At 38.2% G+C, this 21,818-nt stretch overlaps 2 protein-coding genes across 6 annotated transcripts in view; both read left to right on the top strand.

Annotated features, from left to right (window-relative positions):
- Positions 1-21,213, top strand: part of LEMD3 (LEM domain containing 3) — a 48,795-nt gene extending 27,582 nt beyond the window's left edge. For 2 of the 4 annotated variants that reach the window (XM_031589508.2, XM_031589510.2), the window contains 10 exons: positions 508-575; positions 1,795-1,874; positions 1,953-2,101; positions 3,817-3,918; positions 4,784-4,886; positions 5,123-5,301; positions 13,558-13,639; positions 18,476-18,581; positions 18,662-18,740; positions 19,002-21,213. In XM_031589508.2, coding sequence (XP_031445368.2) covers positions 508-575; positions 1,795-1,874; positions 1,953-2,101; positions 3,817-3,918; positions 4,784-4,886; positions 5,123-5,301; positions 13,558-13,639; positions 18,476-18,581; positions 18,662-18,740; positions 19,002-19,165 — 1,112 coding nt within the window. In that variant the 3' untranslated portion in view covers positions 19,166-21,213. Of the gene's footprint in view, positions 1-507; positions 576-1,794; positions 1,875-1,952; positions 2,102-3,816; positions 3,919-4,783; positions 4,887-5,122; positions 5,302-11,923; positions 12,048-12,523; positions 13,534-13,557; positions 13,640-18,475; positions 18,582-18,661; positions 18,741-19,001 lie in introns of those variants that run through there. The other 2 variants (XR_004166378.2, XR_004166379.2) reach the window with 2 other exon arrangements.
- A 162-nt stretch (positions 21,214-21,375) lies between these two features.
- Positions 21,376-21,818, top strand: part of MSRB3 (methionine sulfoxide reductase B3) — an 83,670-nt gene continuing 83,227 nt past the window's right edge. The window contains exon 1 of one of the 2 annotated variants that reach the window (XM_031589511.2): positions 21,376-21,534. In XM_031589511.2, coding sequence (XP_031445371.1) covers positions 21,465-21,534 — 70 coding nt within the window. In that variant the 5' untranslated portion in view covers positions 21,376-21,464. The remainder of the gene's footprint in view (positions 21,535-21,818) is intronic. The other variant, XM_031589512.2, reaches the window with a different exon arrangement.

The raw sequence follows: 21,818 nt of genomic DNA on the forward strand, positions 1-21,818 counted from the left end.
AAAACCAGTGGTTTAGGGGCAGATTGCCTGCAGGAAGGGAAGGAAGTGCTGCAGTAACTTGGATCAAGCTATAATGTGGTAACCTCATAGTGCCTGAAGTACTGCTGTGGATATGATAGAACTAGAACTAGTATGCTCTCTATAAAAGCTTACACCTGTTTCAGAGTAAATGAATGAAATTATTTGGAAGATGTTGAGTCAGGGTATAGCAGCTCTTTCATGGTAATGTTCTTCTGATTGATCTTTATACTACCTTGTTTTCCAATTTCAGTATAAATACTGAAGTATGTTTTCTGATCATCACACGAAGTTGTATTGATGTTATTTGTACATACTATTAGCTGTGACAGACTTTTCTTATATTTCATCCTGATTTTTTTTTAAAGAGAATTATTTGGTTACTCCTGCTTGTGTAGATTACATTAACCATACGATTGTGTTTTGGTGATTTTATTTTATACGATTAGTAATACGTATGATCAAAATAAACAAATTTCATTTTACCAGGGAAACATGAATGTGGCAGCTCTGTTCAAAGAAACCTTACCGTCCAGGAGGCAGCTGCATATTTGAAAGTAAGTAATTCTGGTATTATTCATTGGTTTTTACTTGAGATCTCTGTAAGCAAAAAATTTAAGGTCTTATTTTTGTTTTAATGTGATTTCATTTTAATGTAGTGACAAATATTTGAATTAGAATCGAATGTTAGTTGGAAATTTGTTTAGATGGTTTTTTTTTTATTAAATGTTTAAAATTAACATCTTTAATGCATGCTGCTCATGATTTTTATTTGAGGAGGTAGGGAGATTCTGGGGGAGGGGAATGGCAAATAGAAAATGCAACAGGGGAAAAGAACTGATGATAGAAATGCTAGTCCATTTATCATCTATTATATCAAAGGAATTATGGTTATTATAACAACTGTTCTAGCTTTAAGCTCAAAGTCTGTATGAAAATCTGTCAGTACAAAACCTTATTTAACTCTACATTGCCTCATTTTGTGACTGTAGATGTGACTCCTTTGAAATTCAGTGTTTGGTGGTAAACTTTTTTTATTCTGAAAGTGAAAATAGCTGCTGTTCCTCTTTTTTTCCTTAGGGACTTTTTCTTTTGATGTAAGACCCAAAGAAAAGGTGGAGATAAAAATTGTTTTGGACAGTTTCAGTTCAAATAGAGTATTGACTTCCATTGTTTTGTTTTTCTTCTTCTGAAAAAGGACATGTAAGGTGAACTAAGGAGACTTGTCTTTGCTCATATTGCAGTATATATCCTCCTACAATAACCCATATAAACTAACTTAACTACATGGGGATTTACATACTTACATCGTTCCTGAACTAAAACACAAGTTTATTTGCAGAAAATCAACTAAGATGCTTGAGGAAAATGACTTAAAAAAACAAAACAAAAAATACCTCAGCTGTTTTTTATAGGACCAACTTTCAGCTGGATTTATAGTTTTATTTCTAAAATAGATTTTCAATGAGCACCGCCTAGTGGTTGAATTTATTTTTACCATGTAGGTCAGAATTGTTAATAAAGTGTGATGGTGGCTTGACTTTTTGTGTAGTTCTTTGTTTGAGGAATATTAGCAAGTCCAGTACCTGCTCACACCGTGTATGAAATCACTTTGCCAATGTGAGAAGCTGTGCAAAACCTGAAAATTCAAGATCAAAATCATTTAATTTTGCTGCTGCAAATTGCCTAATCTTTGCAGAATGTTTGTATTTTACTGTGGCATGGTAACTTTCTGGTTATTTAGAAAGTTTCTCATTCATATTTGTCTTTTGACAGAATATAGATCCAGAATATGAAAGTGTATTTAATACAGCACTACAATGGATATTGAATAGTGGGGAAGATGTTGGCATAAAGTAAGTGAGCTTTATTTCATAGCATTGTGTTCTGATGGAATGTATTCTTTTTTGTAAATGTGTTATATGTTTTAATAGGTGTCTTGGCAATGATCCTAATGATGTGGATGTCACTAATGTGACGGACGTGAAGTACCTGGAATCCACTAGTCCAAAGATGTCTTTCAGGTGTCGTTTTCGCCGTGCGTTTATTAGTGTAACTCATAGATTATCAATACCGCTTTTAGGTAAGTTATCAAAAATGTTTTTTTAATTAAAACTTTTCCCTATGTACTTACAGAAAAACAAGAAAGCAGCTCTCTTACTAAGTGTTTATTCAGCCATACAACCTAGAATTTCAGTCAGTATCCTGGTTACAACATAGTTTGCTTTACACTTTTGAACCACGCATGTATTTTTGCATTATTTGCTATCGTCTGTTGCTGTAGTCAGCTAAACTGATCCCTTCTCTGCAAACATTGGCTTTTTCCCTGACAAAGCAATGCTTTGTGTGTTTCCAAAAAAAAAAAAAAAGCAAATTTGGATGTATTTGAGAAAAAAGACATGTTGGCCTTTATTTTGCGACTATTTCACTGTTATTCTAGGAGATTGAGGAAAATCACCTTTTCTGTACTTACATTTCCATTTCTAGGAGAAGTTTAATTACCTGGTTGTTATCAAACATTCTTACTTGTAAGTCTGTGTTACTGCAAAACTGGATACCTTTTCTATGATATTTAATCTCTGATACTTTTCTTGTTAAGTTTCATGTACTCTCAAGTTGATGTAATTCTTATCCATACTGAAAGTGGTGAAGAATAAGAAGGACCGACTGAGTTGTAGACATTTCAGTATTTTTAACCAGGCACATGGAAAGAACTGCAGACATACGACTCATCTCATGCACGTGTTAAATATTCAGGAGGTCATTTATCATAGAATCATATCATTGAGTCTTAACAATTTCATAGTGTTTTTTAATGTCCTTCACTAGCCTTCTGAGAAACTACAAGGCAAGCTGTCCCAGATGGCTGTCTTTCTGATAATAGTGAATATGAGGGTTGGATTGGAAAATGGAGGCAGAACTCAGTGTACGGGTCAACAAGAGGTTTCGTCAGTCATGCTGAACAAATTGCTTAGTGTTACAACTCAGCTATATTTGAGATTAATATGAAGCACCTTTTCAAAAATCAACCATCACGTAAAAGTTGGATATGTTGTCATTGATACTCATTTTGACTTAAAGCGATGGTGTCCCTCAGTCTTTTTCTATCAGTTAACATTGCTTTGTGATCACTGGTGCCTGAAGGCCAACTTCATGACTACAGTCTGTATGTGTGTTGTTCTTCGTGTTAAGAGACCATGGGTGTAGTGGTGCCCTCAGTCTGAGATGGATAAAATAAGACTTTTGTTCTCTGCTTACATGGTTGGCCTTCTTAACTAGGTTGTCTTTTTTGGCATCTAGAAGGTGATATCAAAAGAACATGCTGTACAGTGTACATCACGACAAGAAATACTAACCTGTTGCTTTCAAGTTGATTAGTTTTCACCTGTTTGACTTATCCTTAAATTAGTGAATATTGTGCATTTTAACACCGTAACATGTTCTGAATTGTGCATTTAACTTTTATGACGATTTCAATTTTTCCCAAGATAATTCTTTTACTGTTTTTCCTCACAAATGAGTTATATTTGAAATGCCAATAGTGGCAATTGAGTACCAGGCCATTATTGAGACAATAAAACACTTTCTTAAAAGCATGTACTCCTCAAAGCTGAAGAGTTAATGTTGCTACGTTAATAAAATATAAAAATATTGACAGCAAGTACAGGGTATTTCACTAGCTTTGCAATGTGAATATAAAATGTTAGGTCATTCAAGCAACTTCTTAAATAGAATGTGCAATGTTAAATAACCAATTTTCTAATGCTGTTTAAAGAGTATTTAAACATCTTGATGCAGGTGTAGCAATTGTTTGGGGAGTCTTGCACTATATGAAATATCGTTGGGCAAAAGAAGAAGAGGAAACGAGGCAGATGTATGATATGGTCGTAAAAATTATAGGTATGTTTTCTTGAATCTCATATCTGATATATATGTAAAACTATGCACAAGCTTTCAAACTACTGGCCTTAGTTCAGTCAATTATGTTTTCTATCTGTTCAGTTATTGTCATGCTGTTACAGTTTTCTGAAAAAGGCCTGCTTTGTGGTTTGGGTTTTTTTGCTTGTATTTTTTTTTTAATTGTACTTTAAACTTTAAGTTTTTGTTAAGGAGCTTTAAATTTATGTAGTGCATCATCATGGCTATAATGAATTTATACTGACAAGGTAATATTTTATCTACATCGGTAAACAGTATAAATATGATATTAATTTACTAGATATATGGTGATATTGCTTTCTGCATCTTTGTTTTTCAGCTGTCTTTATCCAAAACGCCTAAATGTTAGCTACCATTTCTACCCTTATTGTTTTATAATAGAAAAAAACAACCTTTTAATTAGTTGATTCCAGCAAAATTGTGTTACCAAAACAGAATGCATGTTCACCTTCTGCAATTCTGCCTTTCTACTTCAACATACTTTTATGTTTGTTAGTCAGATGTTGTAGGAGGAAAACGCTTTTATTTCCAAAAGTGGCCATCTTTGCTAACAATTAAAAGTAGCAGTCAAGTGAGAACTCTTTCTTCCTTATTCCAGAGTCCTTTGGGGTACTTGGAGGTACTGTGCACACAATTAGTTTTCTTGATTTGCCTTTCAGCCAGATTAGGATGAAAAGTGCTCAAAACTCCAAAACCTCAGAACTTCTTTAAATTACTGGAATTGGAAAGGGATTTCAGAGTAGCTGTTCATAGCCAGAATTGATATTTTTCCTCGTGTTTATATGTACGAGATGTTTACCCATTTGTTTTTTTTATGGTGTTCTAGATGTTCTAAGAAGTCACAGTGAGGCATGTTCTGAAAATAAAGACTTGCAGCCTTATATGCCTATTTTGCATGTGCATGATTCTCTAATACCAGCTCAGGACAGGTATGTACCCACTGTATATACTTCATTTTGTTACATGGAATAAAGCATATGACTCAGTGATTACAAATCGGTTGAGTCACTAATTAAATAGCAGTAGATTACATAGAATAATATTCTTGGAGATTTTTATCAATAAAGGTAGGGGAAAAAAAAACATGAACATGAGTTGCTCCTACGATTGATGTCATCTGTGCAGGTTATTATAATGCTAACATTGTAATTTTTTTTTTTTCAAGGAGGAAAATGAGGAAAGTCTGGAGTAGAGCAGTTGACTTCCTAGCGGCAAATGAATCTAGAGTTCGCACAGAGACTCGAAGAATAGGTGGTGCTGAGTTCTTGGTTTGGAAATGGATGCAACCATCTGCTGCATGTGACAAAGTTTTAGTAATACCGTCAAAAGTGTGGCAAGGCCAAGGTATTACAAATACAATTGTTTTAATTTATTCCATGGTTTTTTGTCACTTGGGGATGGAAGACTTGCTTTCTCTCATCTCTTTAAGTGTTTTTACAAAGTTGGCACCATTTTAATGTCATCCCATTCTGTAGATTTACTTATTCAGTTTGAATGCTTCGAATAAGCTTTTCTATTATACCTAAGGGCATACAGCCAAAATGGGTTACTTGTTCCTTTCCATGAATTTAAACAAACCATCAGAATGTTGAAAGGGAACTTTAAAGGTCATTTTGTTCAACTGCCCTGCAATGAACAGGGACATGCATAGCTATGTGAGGTTGCCCAGGGGCTGATCCAATCTTACCTTGAAAGTTCCCAGGGATGGAGCATCCACCACATCTCTAGGCAGCCTGTTCCAGTGCCTCACCACTCTCACTGTAAAAGACTTTTTCCTTATCCAACCTAAATTTACCCTCTTTAAGCTTGAAGCCGTTTCCCTTTGTTCTGTCAGCACAGACTCTGCTAAAGAGTCTATCCCTCTCTTTCCTGTAGCTCCCCTTTTGATATTGAAACACCTCTATCAGGTTGCCTCACAGCCTTCTCTTCTCCAGGCTGAACAGCTCCAGCTCTCAGGCTGTTCTTATAGGAGAGGTGTACCATCCCTTTGATCATTTTTGTGGCCCTCCTCTGGACATAATCCAACAAGTCTGTGCCTCTTCTGTACTGAGGATTCCACATCTGGACGCAGTACTCCAGGTGAGGCCTCACCAGTGCAGAGTTAAGGGGCAGGATCACCTCTTCTGGCACTTTTTTTGATGCAGCCCAGGATATGGTTCGGTTTCCTGGTGAGGGCAGATTGCTGACTCATGTCCAGCTTGCCATCGACGAGTACAGTCGGGTATTTTTTGGCAGGAGTGCACACTGTTCTTTCATCCTGCAGCTTGTATTGGTATGAGGGTTGTCTCAACCTGGGTGAGAGACCTTGCACTTAGCTTAGTTGGACCTCATGAGGTTCACTTGCACCCACTGCTAAAGCCTGTCTAGGTCTCTTTGGATGCATCTTGTCCCTTGGGCATGTTGACTGCACCTACAACTTGATGTCATCAGCAAACTAGCTGAGTGTGCACTCATCTTCATCAGTGACACTGGCAGTGAGGTACTGAAGAGTATCAGTCCCAGCACTGACCCCAGGGGGACACCACTTGTCACTGATCTCCATCCAAACACTGAGCCATTGACCACCACTCTCTGGACTCAATCCTGCAGCCAGTTCGTCCTCTGTTGAACAATCTACCCATCAAATCTATATCTTTTCAATGTGGAGAGAAGGATGTTGTGTGGTACTGTGTCAAAGGCCTTACTGAAGTCCAGATAGATAATGTCAGTGGCTCTTCCTTTGTCTGTTGATGCAGTGACACCATCATAAATGGCCATCAGGTTAGTGAAGCAAGATTTGCCCTTGCTGAAGCCATGCTGGTTCTCTCATATTACCTTCCTGTCACCCATGTGCCTTAGTATAGCTTTCAGGAGGATGTGTTCCATAATCTCTCCTGGTACAGACGTGAGACTGACAGAGGTCATCCTTTATACCCTTCTTAAAACTGTGTGTGATGTTTCCTTTTCTCCAGTCACCAGATTTCACCTGATTACCATGACTTTTCAAATATTATTGAGTCTGGCTTGGTGACTACATCAGCTAATTCCCTCAGTAAAAAAGCACTCCTTTAGTTGGTTGAATTCTCATATCCCTTATACTTGTTAGAATTAATGCAGTTGTTTCTATCTGACAGCCCATAAACCAGAGCTTCTAGATCATGAATGTTTTGTTATTAGTCATGTACCTTAAATCAGAGTTTGGAAGAAGAGCTGCATGCTTATTTTGAAGGGGAATCCGCTGGGATAGAAGTTTCCTCAATTGGCGGTGTGTGGATGTGGGGCATCTCCTAGTAGTGTTTCCTTTGTGTTGTAAATGTCTTTCTTCACTATGCTTTCATACTTAAAAGTTTTCAAGCCTTAAGTCTTGAATTTTGGGCTGCTATGTAAGAGATTGTTTTGATCAAAATCTAAGTGACAAAGGTAGATGTTTAACATGAAGTCTTCAGTTGTTTAAATCTTGAGACTCTTTAAAAGAGTGTCTTTTGTTCTTCTAAAATGCTGTATTCTTTCATCGGTGTGACTGATGTAAACTCTACAGAATCCAAGTTTATCAGGTAATAATATGGCTTATTTCCCTGGTGAGGAAAGAGGAAGCTGCTTCTTCTCCAGTTTTTTGTTCAGCCTGCTTTTGTTAACTGGATGTTGCTGAGGTGGAGTCACATGTTGAACTAGATGTTGAAAGAAGCTTTGTTAAAAACCAAACATTTTCTTCCCTTCTTGGTCCCACTTAAGCAAACAAAAACAATTCCTACTAACAAGCAGCTATGTTCTAACATGTTCGTCTGGAGTATGCTTATTTTGGTCTTAGTTTCACTAATGCAAATAGTAATTGGCTTATATCAATAAAAGGAAATTAACATATGTTCTTACTTGTAAGAAACAATATTTTTATTATTCCTTATGTATAGAGGATATAGTTTTAAAGTGATTCTTCCACTGTAGTTATTTCCTATCCCGACAGAAAGGGCTTCTTTGTGACCTGGCACACTTAACTGTAGCAGTCTTTTTTGCCTGAATAAAAGGAGTGCTAACATCTTGATTTTTATCCCAGCTAGTGTGTGTATGCCTTCAGCCCTTGAGTCTCAAGCTTTGCTTTTTTAAGTTCAAAGCAAAAGCAAGCAATTCTCTCCCATCAGTAAAGCCAAATATTTTTAGAGATTTGCATGAGGGTTATTTGATGAGGGTCTTTGTGGTATTGGGATCCAATTCTTGCTTTTCTGAGTGATGTGTTGTACTGGGATATAATAGTATACTTCACAAAGTTATGCCATTAGTTTTAGCATTATGCTTCTCATTTTTAATCGTTCATTGGAAATGAGGTATTGTTCCTTTTTATTTTGTCACTACTGTAGGCTTAAGGTTCTGCAGTTGGTATCTTGAAATAAGTGGTAATGTAATTTTCTGTGACAACTAAGTTACATTATTTCAGTTTCTCAACGTTTTAGTAAGATGAGAATAGTAAATTTATGAGAATTGCGGAGCTTTCCTCCCACCCAGTGACATCTTGTAGGAATGTGAGAGTGCTTTAGGTAAAGTTGCAGCAATGGTGAATGTTACAGCTGTTTGTTCCGTTCTCTGTAATGCTGTCATGAGTGAGTTTCAGATTTAGATTGAATGTGGCTTCTGCAGGCTGTGTACGCTACCGTGTTGAATCTTTTGTTGTGTATTCTTCAGTGCAGGCTGTGAAACATGGCACTCAAGTTCTGGTATTTCTTATTTAGCACTCATTTCCCAGCTTTTCTTGTTAGATTTGACCTCAATATAAACAGCTTGATAATGTTCTGTCCTGTTCCAGAGATCAGTGTGTTTTTTCCTTCATGTGGAAGAATTCTTGGTTGAGATGACTCAGGTGTTGTTCTGCTACATGAAATACTCATTTAAGTCTCCAACATATTTGTGCTTCTAAAAGTTTTTAGGAAACTTCAGTAGTAGCTTCCAGCTGGTACCATGAAAATTTGAGCATCTAATATTGGCTTCAGCACGCTGTAGATGTGTTCTGCTTCTAAGCTGTGCCTTTTAGCCTCATTCATGTTGCATAGAATATCTACTTGGTAGAGTTTCCTCTATGCTTTTTATTACTGCATAGGATATATTTATAGCTATTCTGTTAACACTTCTTTCAACAGCTGTTTTCCTGGTTCTTAAGTTTGTAGTTCAGCAGAGATATTTGAGGAATTGAAATGGTGTATTTCAGCTGTAACAGAAGAGCTTGAGAGTTGCTGAAGTAACAAAGTTGTTTGGACTCTGTGTTTTAGTACATCCAGTTAGCAGGCTGTTCTCATACTTGAAGGTTTTTTCCTGATATTAACAACTAAAGATATGTCACTGCCTTTGTTTCTGGAATTACAAATAAATAAGTTGTTACTCATGTTCTAAAGTTTGAAGATAGATGTTCATAAGTCAGACTGGAGACTATTTTAAATGCTCTTCACATTGGTAAATCCTCAACAAACTCAATACATATTGAAGCAGAATGAATTCTGGATTGGGCTCTTGTAAATTATTTCAACACCATGTTTTATTTTTATTTTTTAATTTTGAAATCTGGTACAGCTGTGTAGCAGAGCACAGTACTTAGAGCATGTAAACTTGAAGTCCTTTTGACTCGTCAATGCATAGTAATATGTTATTGGTGTGTGACACCATGAATTTAAGTGTGGGACCTGTTTGTGCATGAATGTCTAGATTCTGTTGCATCTGTGCAGTCATCCACAGTTCAAGTGTTGTGGTATTTTGTTCAGTCCTGCAGGATGCAGCCTGTGCTTTGAAAGGCAGTCATTTGGGACTTTTAATTGTCAGAATCAAATGTAGTGTACTTTGGGGTATCATCTACTGGGTAAATGGTTGATGTATCTGTCAAAAGAAGAGTGGGTAGGTAAGCTCAATGAAAATAATGAACAAGATATTGTCAATTCAAAAACAATCTTGTTCAGGTCAAAGTATAACTTAATTAAAGGAATGAAAGAGTATTTTTTAGTGCGTTCAGCTTGCTTTTGAATGAAGAGATGCTATTGTCCTGTCCTGTCTTCAGTATCTGTATCTGTAAGGAAAAATATGTATAATGAACTCCAAAGAAGCTAAACTAACAGCAGTGGCTAAAGTTTCTTTAAAGCTCTGAAGATAAGAAGGTTCTCTGAAGTACCATGGCTGGGGTGATATTTCATCCTGAAGCATGCAAGCTAATCTGTTATGTTGAGTGACTGATAGCCCTCCTCCCCTATTTCTAAGAATACAATCCTTTCTCCATGTTGAAAAGGCTCACATAAGCACCGCAAGAAAACTGGAAAATACTCTTGTGGTAAAATGCAGTCTTGATCCCATCTAGCTTTCCATCCCTTCTGTATCTTAACTTGACTCTATTAAAACCCAAGTCAACCTGAGTCTCCTTCCTTATTAGCGTTTAGTAGTATTTTGACTTCAGTGTATTTTCTGTCTATTGGCAAACCGTGTGTGTTGCATTACAGTGCTTTAGAATTTCAACAGAGCATTTTCTTTTTTCTCATGCTTTGATAAGAAAGGCTAGTACTTGATAAATTAGTTATCTGTGGTTTAACATGCATAAATCTGCTTGTCAGAAATACAGTTATCTGAGTCTTCAATCTCATCAAATGCATCGAATCTGAATCTAAAGATTTGTTGTGCTGTTTTATAACTCATGGTAGCGATGCTGGGTAATCACTTTTGCAGTAACACATTAGTGGATCAAGAGGTATTGAAGCTGTGCCACAACTTGTGTTCATTTTGAAGCTTGTGCAGAAGCCACTTTTCTGTCATAGACCCCTTTCAGTCACAGTGGTGCAGGGGTTGTTGAAGATGCTCCCTTTTGACTGTTGATGATTGAGTATGGAATGATGCTGTCTTAATCAGTTTAAAGTAATAAAATGCAGTGTGACTGAGATGCAGCGTGACTGGATTTTCTTGAAAGTGCTCTCAGGTCCCAAAGAAAGTCCTAAAATAGTTATCAGTGATTTATTACACAGAGTTGTGCTTCCATTTTTCTCATTTCCTATCCATGTTTTTGCTCTTGTCTCGTAATCCTAACTGTTGAGACCTAGGAAAAGAAATGGCAATTGAGATGCTTAGTTAAGTGTAGTTTACACTTGTCCTACAAGAATGCTTTTGCTGCTGTGGAAATAATTAGTATGTTCCACATCAGTGTAAACTTCTAAGTAATCAATACTGTAATTTGAATATCTTTGTTACCTATTAATTTAAACTCCCTGTTTCGTAGGGAAGGGGTAAAATTAGTTGTTACAGGTGTGGAATGAAGTCCAAGAGACATCTGTTTACTGCACTATTTTGAATGTTGTTGTCGAGACAGACTGATTTATTTTTTTTCCTTGCCTGCTTCTTCACTAGCCTCCCTTTTGATCTAATTTCTGGTATTACATTTTAATTCTTATTACTGTGGTAGCAATTATTTTGTACCTCAGTGATTTCCATAGTTGTTTTTCCCTTATGCATAAGGATTTACATCTGTGTTGAAAAACTTTTCTTTTAACTTACGCTGACTTGAAAGCATTTCTAGAAAAAGCAGAATTTATCTTTATTTTCATGTACCACACTTGTCTGAGCACCTCTGTTCTACTACTGTGAGCTTACATAAAGTTGGTAGCAAATCAGTTTTGCACCAGTGCTGATGTTCTGCTGACTGGAGTCATCTTTGCAAACACCTGAAATCCTCTTGAGCTTTCAATTGAAAGATTACTAGGAATGGGAGCAGGCAGAGATTGTGTTAGTGAAGATGCGTACAAAAGCACTTTATATTTTGTTACTTTGCACAGCTTACTGGTGTAGCTGCCTTCTTAAATGACTGTATTTTATCTTTTTTTAGTTCAGAAATAGCATTTTAGAAATGTTGATCCTGCGTGCCTTCAGTTTCTGCAAATAATCTCACCATTCTTTATCATTGGAATAAAAGAATGTGCTGAATAAACTTAGCTATTAACAATCAGCACATAATTTCCTCAACCCCACGCCTTTTCAGGTCCGGGTCCATGACTAGGCCACCCCAGATCACCTTCTCCAGTATGGTCTTGTGCCCCAGTGTACAATATGCTGGTGACATTTCACCCTCCCTTGATCTGCTGGAGCCAACCTACATGAGTAAGGTAAGTCCTTTTATTTTTCAATGTTGCTTAGTTCTGTAAAGTTTTATTGTGTACCCTCTGTGTAATTTTTAACCTGGGACAAAAAACTTTACAAAACCATGTGCTATTGAAAAAGGACTTGTCCTTAAACTGTAGGCAGCTCAGAGATGGATGCGGTGTCACCAGCATAGTTAAAAATCCATTCTCAAGAAAGACTGGACAATTGTTATAGTTGTTGGTGACTTGGACTGCGTGCTTGTATGCTCTAATAAAAACAGTTATAATTATTTGAGGAACTTGTGGTAGTTCTCATTTTAGATTCAGAGGCCACTTTTTGTAACTTACAATTCGTAACTATGCTTTTTTTTTTTTTCTTTTCAACCTCAAATTTCTCTAAGTTTGTGCTGTATCTGCAGGCTGCTTTCTCATCATTAGCAGTTTTATGTGTGGTATCTTCTGTGTGACTGACAGTAGGGTTTTGTTTTGATGAGTTACAGAAGAACAGTGATGTTGATGCGTCTTGGACCAAGCACTGCTGCCCAGAATTTGGATTTGTAACATCTGGAATGTGGCGTCTTGAATCTACATAGTAGGGTTTGAAAAGGAGAAGCTTGGAACATGATTTTGTCTTGTTGAGAGTTTTGATCCTTAAACTCTTGCATCTACTCATCTCCAAATCTTCAAAGTGAAAATTCTTTTGAGTGTTGGAAGTTGTTTTGCCAGTATACACACATCATTGGCCCCTCGTGATGTGGGGCTGACTTGTCTGAATCTAAATCATTATTCCTTTTTTCATGATACAGTCTTCTGTTGTGACTCCCAAATAGAGAATTCAGGAACTTTAGAAGAAAGATACTTATTTTAGAAGTTCATATGAATATTTAATGGGTCCGTTCATCTTTGAAAGAATTGCTTGTTATTTTTAATTCCCATTTTTTCTTGTATCCGTTGTGTCTTTTGGTGCGTTTCATTTCTTTTTTTCCCAAGTTTCTGATTACAAGCCTAGAGTATCTAGGCTACAAAAGCTCCATCCTTGACAGTTGTTACTGCAACATAGATGTGTGTTTGACTGTTTGACTCTCCCTGTTTCTTAGTCAAATGGACAACAGACTGCCCCCAGAGTGGAAAGGGACGTTACTTTATTAGGTATTTGAAACTGAGTATTAATCTACAGCTCCAAAAACTTGATCCAGATTCTAAGAGCATCTGTCTTTTCAGAAACACGATACCAACACTTTATTTTCAACTGTATGATATTTTTAAATGCCCTTAATTCCTTTCATTTACTATGGATTGAACATGAGAGAATGCATTATCTGTTTACATCTAGAAGTTCTATATTAAAAAAACAATAATAATAGTCAGTAGGTGTGATACATTTTCCTTAGTGCAGTAAAAGATTGGGGAAACTTAGTTTGTGTGAAGCCTTTTCATACGTGGATGAAAGTATTCTGTTTTTAATGTATGGAGTTGTTACCTAGGTAATATTGTGCATGTCAATAAATACTATTAAATTTATTTTTTTTTTTAGCATTTCATCTAGATAGAAGAAATTCACCTCCAAACAGCTTGACACCATGTCTAAAGATTCGCAATATGTTTGACCCTGTTATGTAAGTAAAAACTGTTCTCTGTATTTCTGTATTCATATGAAAGTGTCTGCTTTCGTCTTCTGGGAGGTGTTTAGAAGTGAGTAAACACGCATACCTTGAAAGAAGCAAGCCAGTTGTACAAGATCTGTCTTTAGCATCTGTGGGAAGACATAATTTTAGTGTCTATCTTCTGTCCTTCATTGTCTTGTTTCTTGTCTTTGAGTCATTTATTTAAGAGCGTGGCATTTAATCATGCTGTTTGGAGCAATGACTTATTCTTCTCCATTAATTGATTCTGTAAATGTTCAATACTAGCAACTGATAGGGAAGACTTTTGGGGCCCAATCCTAAAAGATTACAGATTTCTCAAGGATTAAGTATTCTGAAGCATTTAAACTGTGATAGAAGTCATGTGGTTTGCATTTGAAATGCTGAATTAAAAGCATTCGCTAACTTATGGCAATGTGACTGCTTAACTAAGCATAGTTCTAAACTTAATAATGTGTCAGGAGTTAAGGTAAGATAATTAAATGTTTGTAGTCTTTTAAAGCTTCACCTACTGTCCTTGATGTGGGCTAGATCATGTTAGGGGTTGGGGCTTTACACAGAGAATTAAGACATTGGTTCTATCAGGTACACGTTTCTAATCTTTGTTCAGTGCAGTATAAGGACTTTAGTTACCTCTTTGAAGCAACTTTTACCCTGATGGGGTTACATAAGTGAAAGATGAAGGTGCTGTGCTGCTTTTGAGAAATATTGTCCTGCTAATTGAGATTGAAGAATATGGAGAGGACAGAGGAGTGTATACAGAAGTGGTTGCTAACTTGAGGTATATATCATCAATTTTGTTTCACTTTTAGTTATTGTTTGTTATTTTAGTTTCTTATTATCTAGAAAGGTGTTAGCTAATGTAGCTGAGGACAGTTTTATTCCTAGCATAGAGAACTACCCTAAAAACTGTTTCTTGTTGGCTTTAAGGCTTGGTGATTGTCGTGGACAGAGACCCCCACTGTTGTTTCTTTGATAGCTTCAGCAAAACTGGACATGTAGGCATTGTTCTTGAGGCAGATTGATAGATCCTTTTATAGAAGGATGGAAGATAAGATTTGCAAAGAGTTTTGGGTGATATCAGTGTCCTTAGTGTCCTTGCTACAAAGGAGATAGATTTCTGCAGTACTGGGACTGATCAATCAATTCCTGAAGCTTCAGTGTAACATTTAGTGTATTAGTTGTTATACTGTTAATGGGATTAGTAACTGGGATGTTACTTTGAAAACAGTTTTCTCAGAAAGGGATGCCTTTGTTGTAGACTTGTTGACTGGGTCGGTACTTAAAACAAGTGTGTTAAGCTATGTTTTATAAACCAGCATCTGTGTCCATTCAGCTATTTGGATACTGCAACTTCTATCTAATACATTCATTAACCCCCCCCCTTTTTTTTTTTTTAGACTTTTCCTTTTGAGTGTTGTCTCTTATTACTGGACTGATGGTTTACAGTCCTAGTGGGATACCTGGTCCAATTTCATTTTGTACCTTCCAGCCTATTTCTTTTCCATTAACTGTCTTGCAGAGGGCTATTGCTTAAGGGAGTATGTTTTTCACACCCTTGGAGTGACTTAAAAATAAACAACAAACCCTCTGTGCAAGAAGAAATACTTTATTCAACTGCTCATGTTAAAGGAGGAAGAAGGGCAATGTTCTTATTCCAATCTGGAAGAGCTGAATGCCTTCAGATTAGCTGAAACACAGAATATACCACTGTGTGTGTGTTAAAGTTTGCAAATGTGTTTTGATTCCAGATGAGGCATTTGCAAAGGGTGCAAAATATGTTTAAAGGAATAAGTTTTAAGCTGTTCTTTGTATCATGCTACTATATGCTAACTATAAACAATTTGAGTATGCTTCAACAGTATGCCAGTAGCTGGTAGAAGAAGCCATCTGTAATAGTGCTCTTCTGTATTGATTTGAGAATCATCTGGGAAATATGCTGGTTAATTTGTATTTATCAGTGCTGATAGAGTCAGTAATTCTTTCCACTGTCTAAAGTCAGAAAATTTACCTGGCCATTGTGAACCCTCAGAGCACAGCAGCTGACTTAAAATTACGATTTGTTTTGACTGTATGTCCTGGGCATTTACTATGCCAGATGCAGAATTGCCCTTGGAAATAGCAATCTAGGCGTCATTTGAATAAACAGTTTTTCTGCATCTGCCACTAGAACAGTGATGAGAAGGGTTCATAAAACATTTGTTGCATTCCTGCAAGAATCACACTGAAAGCTGATGGGCTGTAAGTGCAGGATCATGGAAGGGCAAGTCATTCCTTTTGTGAGGGGCCTGTTTCATTATGGCAACTCCAAGTTAGTTGACAGTTGTTAATGTTTCACATCCCAGGTCTACAAAACACAGTAAGCACAGTATATGAATAATATACTTAAATTTCCAAACAGGAAATGAGTGCTTCAGAGTACTGTGGTACAGCACTACAGAGTGACTTGCAGTGTTTAGGAAAAAGAATGTTTGGTTTACAGCAAACCAGTTGAGAAGATGATTGCCTACTTGGAACAATATGATCTCTCCTTTTAGTAGCTGGCTTTGTGCTGATAACAGCATGTTTAAGAAAAATCTGACCCCTTGGATGTGAGTCCTGAGTTGGGAGGGAATGAACCCAAGCCTAGATTTCCACGCTTTTGTAACTTTAAATTATTTTATCTCTCTAACATTCTGAGCACAACATGTTATTATTTTCTAAATTATGTTCAGACTGTTCTCAAAAGGGAATGAGACCTGTATATTCCCTCCAATTTTAGCTAGTAAAAAGAAAACACTTTGTCTTTTGGTATGAGCAGGATGTATCTTTGAATTTTTCTGGGGTTTTACATTGTACGTGTTGTCTGTTTTTTATCCTAAATAAGAAAGAAGGCAGATATTTCAAGAATTTTGGCCTTACTTTGTGAAAAGTGCTCAAAGCTTTTGATAGTATTATTGAAAAAGTAGACTCATTGTTTGTGCAGATGCCATTCAAGTAGGCTAAAGGGTGTATGAAGATTGTTGAAATTGTTTTCCCTCTGCTTAGCTTTATCTTACTAGGGCCAGATAGACTGCAGCACCTTCAGAAAAAATACATATGTTTTGTGTTCTCTAGTGATATATTTAAAGGTTGGTTAATCTTAACAATAAAATACTTTTTCATTAAAAGCCTGCCAAAATTTGAATCAGATTTTACTAACTTCTATCTCTGGAGCTCACTCGGCATGTTCTTTGGGTGCCTTCTGGGACAAGTACAGCTTGCTGCTTTGTTTGGGGAAGGCAGCCACCATTTCGGTGATGAATAGTGTCTGAATAGCTAAGAAGCTCCTTCAGCTTGCTGAAGCCTGACCATTTAATGTTGCTCTGTGGTTGCTGGTAGAGGTGACAACGAAAGTGGGAAAGGTCTGTATACTGTTGTCTTCTCCTATTCTTCTTCTGCTGAGGTAGGAACAGCTAAAGAGTGTCCTTCATGGAACAACAGCCAGCCTGTCTAAGTAGGTGTGGGATGATGACTTTGACTGCTTGCAGCTTCAGATAGAAAGGTGGTGATAACAGGCTGCAACACCCAAAGTGTGGATTGTTCCTTTTGGTTCATAGAATTGAATTTTCTGAAGCAGACTGTGGGCACACAATTTACTTGACCTGACCATTTGATAGCTTGAAGTACTCAGTCTGTCTCACATGCCAGAATGTTGTGTTGAGTCCTGGCAAGGATGAGATTACTGCGAGTATGACAGAAGGATGTTTACTCTGTGAACTAAATATGAGTAGTCTTTACGTTGGCTTTCAGATAAACAGTTCTGTGCACATAACTCTGAAGAGGTGGGGAATGATGGTTGAAAGTGTCGGGAGATTCCTTTTGAAGAAAAAAACTTTTGATTCTGTAGCAAGTGGATTTTTCAGGCTTGATTCCACTTCTGAATGTTCTTAATGCCTACCCAAGTAGTTTCTTTAATCAGGAGCAATATAAAATGTTTTTCTTCTGCCTTTCATCTTAGAAAGGTGAGTAATATAACTAAATTTTGTCTGGCTGTTGACACAGTAGATGCTGAGTAGCTCACTGAATTTGGTATTCCTTTCTGAAGAGATATAGTTACCATGCATGCATGTGCACGCATAGAAAATTCTGCCCAAGAGATTAATATTCTGCCCAAGAAGTTTAATACCATGCATGTTACAACCAAAGGGAACTTCCTTTGTTTTCTGAAGGGATTTTCAAATATCACATTGAATTCCTGTATGTCATAAAACCAAAAATTGTTCTGTTACGAATGGAGAAAGCTGAGGTCTTCAATTTTTATTCCAAATTAGTTGCAAGTAGGAATGCCTTAATATATGGTTTTGTACTTTATCCAAGTTCTTGATCTCAGCTCAAGTAATCAAAAATGTACAGAGTATGCCTAAGTAGCATAGTGCAAGAGGGGAACATCTGTAGAGGAAAAATAAAGGATGCTGAAGACCTGGCATTATGCTATATGCAACTTTAAAGTCTTATGCTTTGAACTACTGCGATCAGATCCTACAAATTAAATACCTGTTAGCTGCTAGAGTGCATTAAATGTCCTCTCGAATATATCTTTCAGATAAATCCTGAAATATTTTACTTGGTATACTCTAAGACATCTTGGTAGTGCAAACCAAAGCATAGAACTTGCGGATGGGAGAAAACATGCATTTTTATAAAAACTACTGAATCAGAATCATCTGTGTACTTCATACCAGTATTCTGTCATGCTGCTAGAGCTGTTAATGCTTTTGTTCCTCTGTCATCTTTTGTAACTTCTTTAAACGTAGACGTGCTTAATTAAACCTTTTATTATTTGCACAGGGAAATAGGTGATCACTGGCATTTAGCAATTCAAGAAGCAATCTTGGAGAAATGCAGTGATAATGATGGAATTGTTCATATTGCTGTGGACAAAAATTCACGTGAGGTGAGTGTCCTTCTGGTAACAACTTAAGAATTTTATTTCTCCTTGTCAGCTGGACTGTAACAAACTCTTTCTTACTGCAGGGTTGTGTATATGTCAAGTGCCTGTCTCCGGAGTATGCGGGGAAGGCTTTTAAGGCATTACATGGCTCTTGGTTTGATGGTAAGAAATCGGGGTTCGTGGCAAAATGTGGGTAGAAATAGCAGAAGATGGTTGTGGTTGGAGTCCTTTTAAGTGACCGGGGGTTTTATTACAGCTCGATACTTTTGTTAGATATAAGAGTTGTCTTTTTAATAGCCCTTATCACCTGGTAAACTGATTTCATTGTAACGAACATGTTTGGGTTTGCTCGCTACATCCTGAGGCAAAGTGTAATAATGGTAAACTAGAGGACTTTTGTTTTTGTATTTCTTCGCCTTACAGGAAAGCTGGTAACAGTAAAATACCTGCGGCTAGATCGATACCATCATCGTTTTCCCCAGGCTCTCACCTGCAACACTCCACTAAAGCCATCAAACAAACACATGAACTCTATGTCACATCTCCGTCTTCGGACAGGCACAACTCATTCTCAGGGAAGTTCCTGAGGAGACTTTCTACAACCGCTAGGACTGTTACTTGCAACAGGAGTATTCCTGTTTGGCTGCCGTCTTCCTTTTTTAGTGCTTTTTGTATGTAATACTTTAATGATTTAAATAAAAGTTGGAACGTTCCAGAAATCTTGTTTCCAAAGGGACTTAGCAGTGAGGCAGTAATACTGAGCTGACAGGAAAAAGAAATTGCTTCAGGAAGTTATCCGGGGCTACGTTCAAGCAATGCATTTAAGTTTTGCATGTGGAATACCGAATTCATTAAACATTTTCAGATGTGGTGACTGTATTTTTGCACCAAGAGGTGTTTTTGATAATACAAAAGCATGGAGAAAAGAAGACTTCCTGTATTTCCATAGTTTCCTGTGAAATAATCTTGTGGGTATTTTGTAACAAACAACCTACAGTTCCTGATGGTGAATAAGTTTAAAAAAAAAAAAAAGAAAGAAAAAAATATATTTTTTTCATTCAATATTAGTTGTTTTTTTTTTTTTTTCCTTGCCGTAAAATAATAATTTTCTGCAGCTAGGGTATGGGGGAAGTTAATCTGGCATTAGTGGTTGCATATAAGCGTGAGGGAAAACGAGCTGAATGCGGATGTAATGGGTTTTGTATATAAATGTAAATGCTGGTGGTGGCAAAACTGGTTTTGTTCTGTGAGGATGTCTGCGTCGAAGCAGTGGATAGGCTTCCTATTTTATTCAAAACCTGATGTTTTATATGGGTTTGGCTGCACCGTGACGAGAGGCCAAATACCTTAAAGTGTTAGATACAGGTTAAATATCTTTTATAGGTTTTATATTAAAATACCTTATGATTTTGTGTGAGAGGTCTGATACCAATTGTAACAAATTCAAATTTGTGAGCAATAAAGACACAATTGGCAGATACTGGAAAAGTATTTTGTGAAAAGCTGTATTTATTACTATGATTGCCAGGGCTGTGACAAAATACCATTTGGGATTAAGTGATGAAGCAGTTTCCTTCTAAAACGTTACAAGGTGCTTGCTTCCCTGCTACAATTTTGGCTGACACAAGCTGCAAGTACGGCTGACAGTAAATCTGGTGATTGTGAGTTTGTAAACTTGGCAGAAATTTGCCTAGAAGTGCAAAATTGTTGCTGAGAAGCGTAGTTGCAAATCTGAGATTATTGGCTCCTTTAATTCCATCACTCCTACCGTGATGTTATCCGAGTAGCAAGGGGAAAATCCCACAGGGACATGCTGGGACTGGAAGCGCGCTGGTCCACAGAAACAACTGAAACTCACTTTACTTTGTAGATACGATGGATTTGCAGCATGGACTTGCACAAATAATGCACGTTTTTCTTATGGTTAAGTAAACATGATGCACACTGTTCTGCAACAGAAATCCTATTGTGCCTTACCTTCGTGCTTTTGTGGGCACCATGTTTATTATTGGAGAGTTTGTTAACCGAGAACTTTTAAATCCTCAGTTTTATGTCTCAGATGCTAATGAATGAGTATATATAATATATAATCAGCCACGCAGAATTCCGCTTACCGAGGACGAGTACATATTTTTGATGGGTAAGTGAATTGTGCCAGGTCTGGTAGATTTCGACGAGTTTTACTATATACATATATGTATAATATACATGTATATGTACTATATATATGTATATAAACTAATGGCGTTGTATCGATGTGCATCAGTGACTTGTTAACCTGACCTTAGTGACCCATCTTGTGAGCCGTTGCAAGAGTGAATGTAAAAATAGTTGTGGCATTTTCAAAGGTCGCCTCTTGATGCAGCCGCATCCATCTCGCTTCTGAAATATACTTCTTGTAAACACTGTACATTGGTATTGTAATATGTACTATTATGCAGCTTCTTTTACCTTAAACTGTTAAGTTGACCAGTGTCCCTTCCTGCGCGAGGGAGGGGGACGTGTATAATACCGAACATTTGAGAGGAATCAGATGTTTGCTGTAATTTGTCACCTTGTCCTGTAAAAACCGACGCTACGCGAACCAGACTCGAATTAAAGGTTTATTAGGGTTTTTTACACGCGTCTGACGTCGTACATCTGTGGGCGCCTCTCTCCCGTCAGGGCTGCGGTGACGCAGGGGGGCTCGGCAGGGCTCGCCGCACGCTGGAGCTCGGCGCTGCGGGGCCGGGGCGCCCGCGCCGTGCTCTTATTTGGCGTTGGCCGCCGGTGCCCAGGAATTTCCCGTCATGCCTCCCTGGGCGCCGGGCCCGTCCCCGCTATCCCGGGGGGCGGAGGGGGGAGGGGGGTTGGAGCCGCGGCCGCCGCTCCCTCGGGCCTCCCCTCATGCGCGCTGCGCCGCCGCCGCTCCTCTCCGCACTCGTCCTGGCGCTGGCGGCCGCCGCAGGAGCCGCAGGTAGGAGCCGGCGGGCAGCTCCCACCGCCGCCTCGCCAGCCCCGCACCGCCGCGGGGAGGGCGGGCCGGGGGCTGCGGCCGGGGGAGGGGCGGCGGGACTGCGAGCCGGGCCGGGCAGCACCTGCTGGGGGAGGGGCGGGGCGGGGGCGCCCTCGGGGAGCGGGGCCCGGCGGGAGCGCTGTGCCGTGCCGTGCCGTGCCGCGCTCCGCTCCGCCACCCTCTGCGCCGTGCCGCTCTGGGTGCCGGCTGTCCGTCCGCAGAGCGGGGCGGCGGAGCGGTAGCGG

This window comes from Phasianus colchicus, chromosome 1 (genome assembly GCF_987193195.1).
Source record: "Phasianus colchicus chromosome 1, bPhaCol1.hap1.1, whole genome shotgun sequence".
In the NCBI taxonomy this organism is placed as follows: domain Eukaryota; kingdom Metazoa; phylum Chordata; class Aves; order Galliformes; family Phasianidae; genus Phasianus; species Phasianus colchicus.